At 34.0% G+C, this 12970-nt stretch overlaps 1 protein-coding gene across 1 annotated transcript; it reads left to right on the top strand.

Moving 5' to 3' along the window:
* Positions 1-536: 536 nt before the first annotated feature.
* slc39a9 (solute carrier family 39 member 9) lies at positions 537-11064 on the top strand. Its single transcript, XM_029461078.1, has 7 exons — positions 537-1164; positions 1706-1814; positions 7542-7739; positions 7920-7994; positions 8651-8736; positions 8834-8968; positions 9349-11064. Exons 1-7 carry the CDS (start codon positions 1069-1071, stop codon positions 9580-9582), a joined length of 933 nt encoding a protein of 310 aa, XP_029316938.1. The 5' UTR covers positions 537-1068; the 3' UTR covers positions 9583-11064.
* The last annotated feature ends 1906 nt before the right edge of the window (positions 11065-12970 follow it).

The following is a 12970-nucleotide window of genomic DNA, read 5'->3' as shown; positions in this document are numbered from 1 at the left end:
TTTGGCAGAAATGCTTATTTACAAAAGAAAACCATTTGTTTATTGTATTTAAAATGAGTTAATACACGACATATATTCTATTATTACCTCATAAATATACTAAAAATGTATTTTTCTTTGTTGAATATTTCCTCAAATGTATGTATATATTTTACTTTTTCAATTTGGAGACCTGCAGTACAAACTTGGCATTTAATATTAGTTATAAATAAATACATTTCATAGAATAGCTGCAAAGTTATTTTTATATTGTATTTTATTATATTAAATAGAAATTCTTCTTCAAAATGACTCCTAACTGGATAGCTATGAAATGAAAATAATCTATATTTAAGGATTTCCATAAGATTGTATTTTCTTAATTGTATCAAAGTATTTTAGTAGTAAGTATTTTATTAAAATGATAAAACAGGTGATAATTATCTACATACACTTTAGACCTTGTTCCGATTCATTAATGTTAAGTTTTAAAATGCATTTCTTCACGTTGTCCTTCGCAGAGAAACATTTTGACCAGCCTTCTCACTTCCGGTCGTGTGTCCGCAGATACGTGGCAGGTTTTCTCCGACAGGTTGGGAAGATGTGTGACCCGGAAGTACTTTCCGGTAGCACCAAACAAGAGGATGTTCTGTTAGCCTGTTTGTTAGCAAGCTGCTAGCCAAGTCGGGAAGTTGCAATATTATAATATTATAATTACTGACAGCTAAATCTGGAAGAAACGATGCGGGGTAACGTGTGTTTGCAAGTGAACGTTGACGTGTCAGAGATTCTTTATTTGTGAATTTTGAGAGTTACCCAATTTAGTTAGCTTAGTTTTGCTAGCTTAGCTAACGCTATCGAGGCCAGATGCTGTAACGTCTGTTTATTTAACGTGGATGTTTTTCAGCGACCTGAGCTGGTATTAGATTACAGAAACGTGTATTTAAATAATAGCTATTGTTAACAAACAGCTGCAGCTCGGGGAATGTAATTGAACTTGACGAGCAGGATTGAAAGTGCGTGTTAAAGTGTAGGTTGGTTTTGATGGTTTAGCTTAGCAGAAGATTAGCCGAAGAGAAAAGTGCTGTCATGGACGATTTTAGCTCGATCAGCCTGCTGTCTCTGGCCATGTTGGTGGGATGTTATGTGGCCGGGACGATACCTTTAGCTGTCAACTTTTCAGAGGTAAGTCTATAACTTGCAAAGCTTTGTAAAATTACTTCCTGGAAAGCGTGCAGTTTGGATAACTTCAGCCACATTTGTAAATGTACATAAAGGTAAAAGTTCATCTGTGTCGGTGTCTTTTAACCAGAAGCGCAGATTGCATCAGGAATAACAAATAACAGGAAGATACAAAGCTCTGGAACTGAATGCATGTTGTACTGACAACTGTGTGTGTTTGGGTTAAATGTAAAAACACAAGCACAGTTGAGAATAGAAAGAAGTACCTGATCTTGTAAAGCATTTATTTATTTGACCTTTACTTGAGATTAAGAATCTAAAGCACATAGTTACAGACAGAAAACTCACAAGGAGACGTAAAGACAACACAACTCAAGGATAGGTAACTCACAGTTCAACAGAGACCTTTAAAATAATCAGTATTGTAATCCGGTACATTTACAAACATTAACATCTAAAGGCTTTTAAATAATCTGGTGTATTTAATGCTTAAAAACAACGAGGCAGACTTGTGCTAATTATTCGTCTGTGATTGTTTCTCCAGGAGCGGCTGAAGCTGATCACTGTGCTGGGAGCCGGGCTGCTGTGTGGGACGGCGCTGGCTGTCATCATTCCTGAGGGGGTTCACGCACTTTACGAAGACATCCTTGAAGGTAGAATTCACCAGATCAGTGGTTCCAGATTATATTTCTTTTAGGATTACCAAGAAATGTTTTCCCTTAACTCCCTTAAATGAAGACATTGTTGCTTTTCATTATGTTTGCACCAGTAAGTCAGCGAAAGACCGCTTTAATATTAGTACGGCTGCAGTTTAATCAACGTTTTAGTCGATAAAATGTCAGAAAGTTGTGAATAATGCACGAAACAGAGATCTCTGGTTGCTCTGTATACTCAACCGCAGATCAAAGATGACAGGTGCTCTTGGAAAACAGAGAGAAACTAGGAAGGCACTTCTCAACGAGGGTGGAGATATTAAAACGCCTCTATTGTTGTGGCTAAATCTTTTTTAATATCCAACAGTCTTCAGTGCTGCTGTCCAGGTAATCCTGCAGGTGACGGTGTCAAAGCCTGAAGACGGGTTTGTTCCAGATGCACAATAATACTGAAGGCTGCTCTTGAACACATCTCGGCCGGTTCAGTTATTCAGTGACAAACGATACAGTTTGTGTTTCCTGCTCTGTCGCTCTGCCGGCGTCCTGGTGGCCTCGGGGTTAAAGACGCTCTTTGTTATTGAGACGTTCTTCATTTCCTGTAGTTTCTAATAAAGGCAAAATAATTTAATGTCTTTGGCTTCTTGACACAGAAGAACGTTTGCACTTCCCCCGATCTAATTATGTTTGCACCTCCTGCACTAAACTCTTATATTAAACTCTTATATTAAACTCTTATACTAACTCTTATACTAACTCTTATATTAACTCTTATATTAACTCTTATATTAACTCTTATATTAACTCTTATTAACTCTTATTAAACTCTTATATTAAACTCTTATAATTAACTCTTATATTAAACTCTTATACTAACTCTTATATTAAACTCTTATATTAAACTCTTATATTAACTCTTATATTAACTCTTATATTAACTCTTATATTAAACTCTTATATTAAACTCTTATATTAAACTCTTATATTAAACTCTTATATTAACTCTTATATTAAACTCTTATATTAACTCTATATAAACTCTTATATTAACTCTATATTAACTCTTATATTAAACTCTTATATTAAACTCTTATATTAACTCTTATATTAAACTTATATTAAACTCTTATATTAAACTCTTATATTAAACTCTTATATTAACTCTTATATTAACTCTTATATTAACTCTTATATTAACTCTTATATTAACTCTTATATTAACTCTTATATTAACTCTTATATTAAACTCTTATATTAACTCTTATATTAAACTCTTATATTAACTCTTATATTAACTCTTATATTAAACTCTTATATTAAACTCTTATATTAACTCTTATATTAACTCTTATTAACTCTTATATTAACTCTTATATTAACTCTTATATTAAACTCTTATATTAACTCTTATATTAACTCTTATATTAACTCTTATATTAAACTCTTATATTAACTCTTATATTAAACTCTTATATTAACTCTTATATTAACTCTTATATTAAACTCTTATATTAACTCTTATATTAACTCTTATATTAAACTCTTATATTAACTCTTATATTAACTCTTATATTAACTCTTATATTAAACTCTTATATTAACTCTTATATTAACTCTTATATTAACTCTTATATTAACTCTTATATTAACTCTTATATTAAACTCTTATATTAACTCTTATATTAACTCTTATATTAACTCTTATATTAACTCTTATATTAACTCTTATATTAAACTCTTATATTAACTCTTATATTAAACTCTTATATTAACTCTTATATTAACTCTTATATTAAACTCTTATATTAACTCTTATATTAACTCTTATATTAAACTCTTATATTAACTCTTATATTAACTCTTATATTAAACTCTTATATTAAACTCTTATATTAACTCTTATATTAACTCTTATATTAACTCTTATATTAACTCTTATATTAACTCTTATATTAACTCTTATATTAACTCTTATATTAACTCTTATATTAAACTCTTATATTAACTCTTATATTAAACTCTTATATTAAACTCTTATATTAAACTCTTATATTAACTCTTATATTAAACTCTTATATTAACTCTTATATTAAACTCTTATATTAAACTCTTATATTAACTCTTATATTAAACTCTTATATTAACTCTTATATTAAACTCTTATATTAACTCTTATATTAACTCTTATATTAACTCTTATATTAACTCTTATATTAAACTCTTATATTAACTCTTATATTAACTCTTATATTAAACTCTTATATTAAACTCTTATATTAAACTCTTATATTAACTCTTATATTAACTCTTATATTAACTCTTATATTAACTCTTATATTAAACTCTTATATTAACTCTTATATTAACTCTTATATTAAACTCTTATATTAACTCTTATATTAACTCTTATATTACTCTATATTAACTCTTATATTAAACTCTTATATTAAACTCTTATATTAACTCTTATATTAAACTCTTATATTAACTCTTATATTAACTCTTATATTAAACTCTTATATTAACTCTTATATTAACTCTTATATTAAACTCTTATATTAAACTCTTATATTAAACTCTTATATTAACTCTTATATTAAACTCTTATATTAACTCTTATATTAACTCTTATATTAAACTCTTAGATTAGCTTATATAACTCTTATATAACTCTTATATTAACTCTTATATTAACTCTTATATTAACTCTTATATTAACTCTTATTTAACTCTTATATTAACTCTTATATTAACTCTTATATTAACTCTTATAGTAAACTCTTATATTAAACTCTTATATTAAACTCTTATATTAACTCTTATATTAACTCTTATATTAAACTCTTATATTAACTCTTATATTAACTCTTATATTAAACTCTTATATTAACTCTTATATTAAACTCTTATATTAACTCTTATATTAAACTCTATATTAACTCTTATATTAACTCTTATATTAACTCTTATATTAACTCTTATATTAAACTCTTATACCTTATATTACTCTTATATTAAACTCTTATATTAACTCTTATATTAAACTCTTATATTAACTCTTATATTAACTCTTATATTAACTCTTATATTAACTCTTATATTAAACTCTTATATTAACTCTTATATTAAACTCTTATATTAACTCTTATATTAACTCTTATATTAACTCTTATATTAAACTCTTATATTAACTCTTATATTAACTCTTATTAAACTCTATATTAACTCTTATATTAAACTCTTATATTAAACTCTTATATTAAACTCTTATATTAACTCTTATATTAACTCTTATATTAAACTCTTATATTAACTCTTATATTAACTCTTATATTAAACTCTTATATTAACTCTTATATTAACTCTTATATTAAACTCTTATATTAACTCTTATATTAAACTCTTATATTAAACTCTTATATTAACTCTTATATTAACTCTTATATTAACTCTTATATTAAACTCTTATATTAACTCTTATATTAACTCTTATATTAACTCTTATATTAAACTCTTATATTAACTCTTATATTACTCTTATATTAAACTCTTTATTAAACTCTTATATTAACTCTTATATTAAACTCTTATATTAACTCTTATATTAACTCTTATATTAACTCTTATATTAAACTCTTATATTAAACTCTTATATTAAACTCTTATATTAACTCTTATATTAAACTCTTATATTAAACTCTTATATTAAACTCTTATATTAACTCTTATATTAAACTCTTATATTAACTCTTATATTAAACTCTTATATTAACTCTTATATTAACTCTTATATTAACTCTTATATTAACTCTTATATTAACTCTTATATTAACTCTTATATTAACTCTTATATTAAACTCTTATATTAACTCTTATATTAACTCTTATATTAACTCTTATATTAACTCTTATATTAACTCTTATATTAACTCTTATATTAAACTCTTATATTAACTCTTATATTAACTCTTATATTAAACTCTTATATTAACTCTTATATTAACTCTTATATTAAACTCTTATATTAAACTCTTATATTAACTCTTATATTAACTCTTATATTAACTCTTATATTAAACTCTTATATTAAACTCTTATATTAACTCTTATATTAACTCTTATATTAACTCTTATATTAACTCTTATATTAACTCTTATATTAACTCTTATATTAACTCTTATATTAACTCTTATATTAAACTCTTATATTAACTCTATATTAACTCTTATATTAACTCTTATATTAACTCTTATATTAACTCTTATATTAAACCTTTTATAAACTCTTATATTAACTCTTATATTAAACTCTTATATTAAACTCTTATATTAACTCTTATATTAAACTCTTATATTAACTCTTATATTAAACTCTTATATTAAACTCTTATATTAACTCTTATATTAAACTCTTATATTAACTCTTATATTAAACTCTTATATTAAACTCTTATATTAAACTCTTATATTAACTCTTATATTAACTCTTATATTAACTCTTATATTAACTCTTATATTAACTCTTATATTAACTCTTATATTAACTCTTATATTAACTCTTATATTAAACTCTTATATTAACTCTTATATTGAAAATCTTATATTAAACTCTTATATTAACTCTTATATTAAACTCTTATTATTAAACTCTTATATTAAACTCTTATATTAAACTCTCAAACTCTATATTAACGCTTATATTAACTCTTATATTAACTCTTATATTAACTCTTATATTAAACTCTTATATTAAACTCTTATATTAACTCTTATATTAACTCTTATATTAAACTCTTATATTAACTCTTATATTGTACATTTTCCTTTCTAAATATATTTATGTCCTTTTAATGTTTATGCTTTCAGCAAACACCAGGGCAGTGAGTGAAAACCTACTTATAGAGCAGATAGACGCAGAACATAGAGTAGACGACCGTATAACAATATAGAGCAGACGACCATATAACATTATAGAGCAGATAGACGCAAACATTGTAGAGCAGACATAGAACATTATAGAGCAGATGAACGTATAACAATATAGAGCAGACGACCGTATAACAATATAGAGCAGACGACCGTATAACAATATAGAGCAGATGAACGTATAACATTATAGAGCAGATAGACTGAATCCTTTTCAAACAGAGCAAAGTTCTCTGACATGACGAACCTTATCAAACACAAATATTTGTTTTGGGTGTGTGTAAACTGCTCTGTGCTGAGCAGCGTTCAGTGTTCAGACACATTACGTTTTTTCTTGTGGTTGTCGGCAACGAAACCTGTTGACATTTTAATCTCTTTAGTCATCAGATAATATTTAGCATTTCTACAGAAGGAGGCGACATGAAGGGAAATAACAGGACGCTCAATATTTTATCTTTATTTTTGCATTTTAAGAATAGAGTCTAAATATTGAGAATAAATCCAACACGTTGGCACATAGACTGAAAGTTCAACTTTATTCTCTACATTTCCATTTTATTCCCGAAATGCAAAATAAAAACAACGCCCGTCTCTTATACTCTTCTGTACATTTCACTTTCTTTGTTCGCTTTAACTTCAGTAAATATGCAGAGCAACGAGAGTCAGAAGAGATTGTAAACACTTAAACAACTCTTTAGTCTTTAGTCTTAACGTGTTGATATTTGAATGACATCGTCTCGTTTTAGTCACACAGGAAAAAGGAAACTAACTCTCCGTGTTCCTCTTCTCTCACCGCCTCTGCAGGTGGACATCACAGCCACGGCCAGGCTGGAGTCGTGGAGGTGTCCGAGGCGAAGGGTGAAGCAGACGCCAGTGTCGGCGGGAAACACGAGCACAGCCACGAGCAGCTCCACGCCTGCATCGGAGTGTCTCTGGTCCTCGGCTTCGTCTTTATGCTCCTGGTGGATCAGATTGGCAGCTCTCATGTGCACAGCACCGAAGGTCCGTGTTTCAGCTGCAGCAGACACGATGTTGTTGACGGATCCAAACCCCAGATGTCTCAGAGCTTTTTATTTAGCAGCTAATGTGAACAAATGTGCCAACATGTGACGCCACGCAGCTCCTGCTCAGTGCCGATCCGTCAATATAACTTGCTTCTACTTTTCTATATATATTTTAAAGGTTTGGATCCAGAGGCAGCGAGGACCGCCTCCTCAAAGATCACCACCACCCTGGGGCTCGTGGTCCACGCTGCAGGTACAGAAGCAACACAATGCAAATATCTGAAGGAAGAAGAAACATCAAAGTTTGTCTCATAAGGACCTTAATGTATTAAAAGTATAGGGATGGTCTTCTCTCCACACAAGTTACTTTGCATAATGACAATATACTTTATCATATATTATATCTATATATATATATATATATCTATATATATAGATATATATATATAGATATATATATATATATCTATATATATATATCTATATATATAGATATATATATATATCTATATATATATATATATATCTATATATATATATATATATATATATATATAGATATATCTATATATATATCTATATATATCTATATATATATCTATATATATAGATATATATATATAGATATATATATATATATATCTATATATATAGATATATATATATATATATCTATATATATATAGATATATATATCTATATATATATAGATATATATCTATATATATATAGATATATATATCTATATATATATAGATATATATATATATATATATATATATATATATCTGTGTTTGACAATTTCTTTATTCTAAGAATTATTATTATAAACTGAAAACCCAAAGAGTGTTCGTGCAGTAACAGCTGGAGTCAGAACTTGTTGATGTATTAACGTGTGTGTGCGTGCAGCTGATGGCGTTGCTCTGGGCGCTGCTGCCTCCACCTCTCAGACCAGCGTCCAGCTCATCGTCTTTGTGGCGATCATGCTGCATAAGGTAATAATAAATCCTTATTGTGACAGTTTATTGAGCACATGTAGAAGAACATGATGTGCAGACTGTTGTTCTTTGTGACCTGCTCTGTGGTCTGCAGGCTCCGGCAGCCTTCGGCCTGGTGTCCTTCCTGATGCATGCTGGTCTGGAGAGGAACCGCATCCGCAAACATCTCCTGGTGTTCGCCCTGGCAGCGCCCGTCCTCGCCATGCTCACCTTCTTAGGCCTCAGTCAGGTAAATATTGAAATGTGTTATTAAACATGAATCCTTTATTTCTGTTACTCGACATGTCTGTGGCGGCTGGTCTCAGAGCGCCGCCACAGTGAGCTGAAGGTTCTGCTGCGACGTCAGAGACAGAACCTTCGTTCAGTTTGAATTCTAGTCGTTGTTTTGACGCATGCAGAGCAGCAATAAACTGTAGAAAGATTGAGTTATAAGTTAGTGGAAAGGTGACGCGACACAACAAACACTAACGAGACGCGACTGAAGGAGATCGTGAACATTTCATACGTACAAAATAATATATTTTCAGTTCAGCGTTTAAATAAATGAACTCCTGGACGCAGGAAGTGTTTGTTGTGGCGTCACACTGTTGTTGTTTGTTCCCCTCTCAGAGCAGCAAGGAGGCTCTGTCAGACTTCAACGCCACCGGTGTGGCCATGCTGTTCTCTGCCGGCACCTTCCTCTACGTGGCCACCGTCCACGTCCTCCCCGAGGTCGGGGGCGGCGGCCACAGCCACGCTCCTGCAGGGGGCAACGGAGGGAAAGGACTGAGCAAGGTGGAGGTGGGAGCTCTGGTGCTGGGCTGCCTCATCCCTCTGGTGCTGTCCGTGGGTCACCACCATTAGACCCGCAGTGGGAGCATGGACGGGTGTGCAGAGACTTCAAACGTCGTGGATCTAAACGTCTCGCCGCTTGTTGTCTGCTGATGGACATCGAGCGACTGGAGCTCGTTTCGGGACTTTTGATGACTCGAGCTGAGAAAGGAAATGAAGGCTGTTTCTGCAGTGACGACGAAACATCTTCCAGCTGCTGTTTGTGGAACCTGAGCGCCGTTTTATTTCCATCACGTGGAGGTTTCTGTGTTGCGTCATCGTGTTTGTCTGGAGGCAGAAGCGCTGACATCATCGCAGCGGCGTTTCACTAGATGGCAGTTTCACAGTGAGATTTGATGATGACAGCAAACTCTCTTTTTTTATAATTGTACAGAGTCTTTAGCAACAGTCCACTTTGATTTGATCTTCAAGTGCCATATTATCAAGATGAGCCCCCGAGGAGCCGTGAGGACTTCACACTTTGGAGGAAACGTTCCTGAATTATTCTCCTGCCATCAGAGATGTTTTTCTCGCAGGAAGCAGGACGAGCCGTCGGCCCGAGTAACCAGCGTCACCACTTTGTTTTGCTCGTCTGTGTCCCTGTGGAGCCTGGATGATGGCGTCTCTCACAACGCTTCAGATCTGTGAGGAGGACACCTTCATCTGGACCTGTTGATTTCTCTTCTGTTGTACTTGGGGAGTAATTCTACATAGAAGCTCGAGGGGGAGGGAATCTGTTTAGAATTATGTGACGTGATTATATAAAGTTGCTCAGTTCATTTAGAGGTGGGGGGTTTTTATTTCTGCAGCTCTGGATGAAGGACTGAACCGTTGAGGGACCATCGGCTCAGGAGGACCGGAGAGTTTGGAACAAAACTTTTTATTTGTTTGGTTAATCCTCATTAATTAATCTTACACTTACACCCCCCCCCCCCCCCCCCCCCCCAGTTACTGGTTGATGCACATAAATGTAAGTAGGCCGGGGCTGCGATCAGTTTCATCGTTGCTTAATCTGCAGTTTGTTTTCTACGTTAATCGTTTTGTCTCTGAAGTCTTTAAATGTCTCTAAAACCCAAACGATCGGATGTGAAACAGAAACGCACAGAAGCTCCACTCTTTTTCCTCATCGCTGCAGCTGTAAGTCGTGTTGTTGGGACACGTGGATGTAGTCCCTGTGCCTGCAGAGCTCCTGTGTCTGCGCTGTAGTAACGTCACCGCCGGTCACGCGGAGCGGCGTCCTCACAAACACATCCTCTTTGTAATCGTTCACTTTGTGTCTGTGGACGAGTCTTGTGGCGTTCTGAGAGCAACGCGCTGATGCTCCACATCAGAGGCTCGCATGCTGGTTTGTTTCTTATGGGACGCTGTGTGTGAACAAAAGGGACCCCCCCCCCCCCCCCCCCCACAGGTTGGAGGGCAGCCCCATTATGTGCCATTTCATCTTTTCAAACGTCGTACGTCAGAGACTTCCTGTCCTCATGAAATAATGTCATTAAATGAAATGAATCCACTGCAGCTGATATTGTTTCATTCATCACGAATGTGTTGCACCTCAAATGTTCACTTCACTGTCGCATAATCTTCACATTCTGGAGCCCAGAAGGACCGCTCGTCACGGCTGCAGCTCTACACGCGTGTGCATGATTTACCAAACTGCGTTTATTAGGAATATGTTGAACTCTTAAAGTCTGCGCTCGCCGCAACCGGACAAAACGTCTCGTAAAATAAGAAAAAGTTAAATAACTGTCGCCGTCATTCATAGTAACAGAAGTTCATCCATGTTGGTCACGTGACTTCTGTTCATATTTATTCAAATGTAAATGTATCGCAGTGAAGACCATGCGTCTCCACATGTGGGTTAGGGTTTGATGGCGCCCCGTGAAAGTTATTATATATATAAATATAAAATGTGATTTTGATGTAAACATTGAGGGAAAGACTTTTTAAAGTTCAACAAATCAAGTGTTTAGTACAGAATTCTCTTCTTGTGCTTTTAAAACTTCATTTATTTGTATTTTAATTGTGTTTTGTAAAAAATAAAAACAGATACAATGATACATTTCAAAAGATAAACTTTGGAAGACACTTGATCTGTCGAACTCAGACATGTTGAAGGAAGACTTTGTTCTGAGCACTTGTGTTGGAGGAAAGTTTGCAGAGTACACGTCAACACATGAACACGTCAACACATGAACTAAACTGGGCTATCTGAACGTGCATCGTCACCACGCTGATGAGCTGTGCAGCAGCAGCTGATGAGCTGTGCAGCAGCAGCTGATGAGCTGTGCAGCAGCAGCTGATGAGCTGTGCAGCAGCAGCTGATGAGCTGTGCAGCAGCAGCTGATCAGCTGTGCAGCAGCAGCTGATCAGCTGTGCAGCAGCAGCAGCAGCTGATCAGCTGTGCAGCAGCAGCAGCAGCTGATCAGCTGTGCAGCAGCAGCAGCAGCTGATCAGCTGTGCAGCAGCAGCAGCAGCTGATCAGCTGTGCAGCAGCAGCAGCGCTCCTTCAGCTCATGAGAAGTTATTTTTTATAGATTCGTGCGTCGTGTTTGCTTCATGTTCGTTAAAGAAGTTTTTGTTGAATGAATATGAAAGTTCAGTTTGGTTCAAGTGTCGGATCTTAAACAGCAATACAGAACCACTGATCTGTCATGTTCATGGCACATGTTGGGGCTGCGCGGGGGCTTCTGGGTCACGTTCGTGTGTGTAATAGTTTCAGAGGGAAGGTGTGTGTTTCTGTCATTCCAGGATGAGTCGGCCTTATTTCCATACTTTCGATTGTGTAAAGCAAAATGTTTTCTGACTAAATAAAAGTTTTTTAAACTGGTGAAGATGTTTTCTTATATTTAGTAACTGAAGCATGTTGAAGTGTGTGTGTGTGTGTGTGTGTGTGTGTGTGTGTGTGTGTGTGTGTGTGTGTGTGTGTGTGTGTGTATCAAGGTGAGTACCCTGCCTCTCTGTGAACTCGTCATGTGTTGGACGCTTCTCTTCCTGTAGATGTTTTAAGAGGCTTCCTGCCCGACAGGATGTTTTCCTCGTGTGCAGGCTCATGCTCTTCTGTGGAGGCTGAGCTGTCAATATCTTTATAATCTGCTGTCCATCCACTCTGACACATGTTGTGTAAATTAATCTGATGCTCACGACGCTGAGCTGCGTATCACCCCCCCGGTCCCCCTGTCTGTCGTGCAGCCTCTGCCCCAGATGTTCCTCTAATTCACTGCTGGAGCGGCGGCTGGATGGAGCCGAGAGTCCGTACCTGCCAACAGTACAGTAATCTGAAGAACAGCTTTTACTGGCTGGAATGTATCGACTGATTTAGCAACTCATTCCTAAAGCTTCCCTCCCCCATCGCCTCCCAGCACCCCTCCTCTTCCTCTCCTCCTCTTCCTCTGTGTGCGCTCAGTCTGCCTGCAGCTGCATC

The sequence above is a fragment of the Cottoperca gobio genome, chromosome 22, assembly GCF_900634415.1.
Source record: "Cottoperca gobio chromosome 22, fCotGob3.1, whole genome shotgun sequence".
In the NCBI taxonomy this organism is placed as follows: domain Eukaryota; kingdom Metazoa; phylum Chordata; class Actinopteri; order Perciformes; family Bovichtidae; genus Cottoperca; species Cottoperca gobio.
Note: the sequence above shows the minus strand (reverse complement) of the source record. Positions and strands in the feature narration are given on the sequence as shown.

Coding starts and splice junctions, on each gene's coding strand:
- slc39a9 (XM_029461078.1), top strand. CDS start 1,069: ATGGACGATTTTAGCTCGATCAGCCTGCTGTCTCTGGCCATGTTGGTG. Junction 7,740..7,919: donor TCATGTGCACAGCACCGAAG/GTCCGTGTTTCA, acceptor TATATTTTAAAG/GTTTGGATCCAGAGGCAGCG. Junction 8,969..9,348: donor CCTTCTTAGGCCTCAGTCAG/GTAAATATTGAA, acceptor TTCCCCTCTCAG/AGCAGCAAGGAGGCTCTGTC.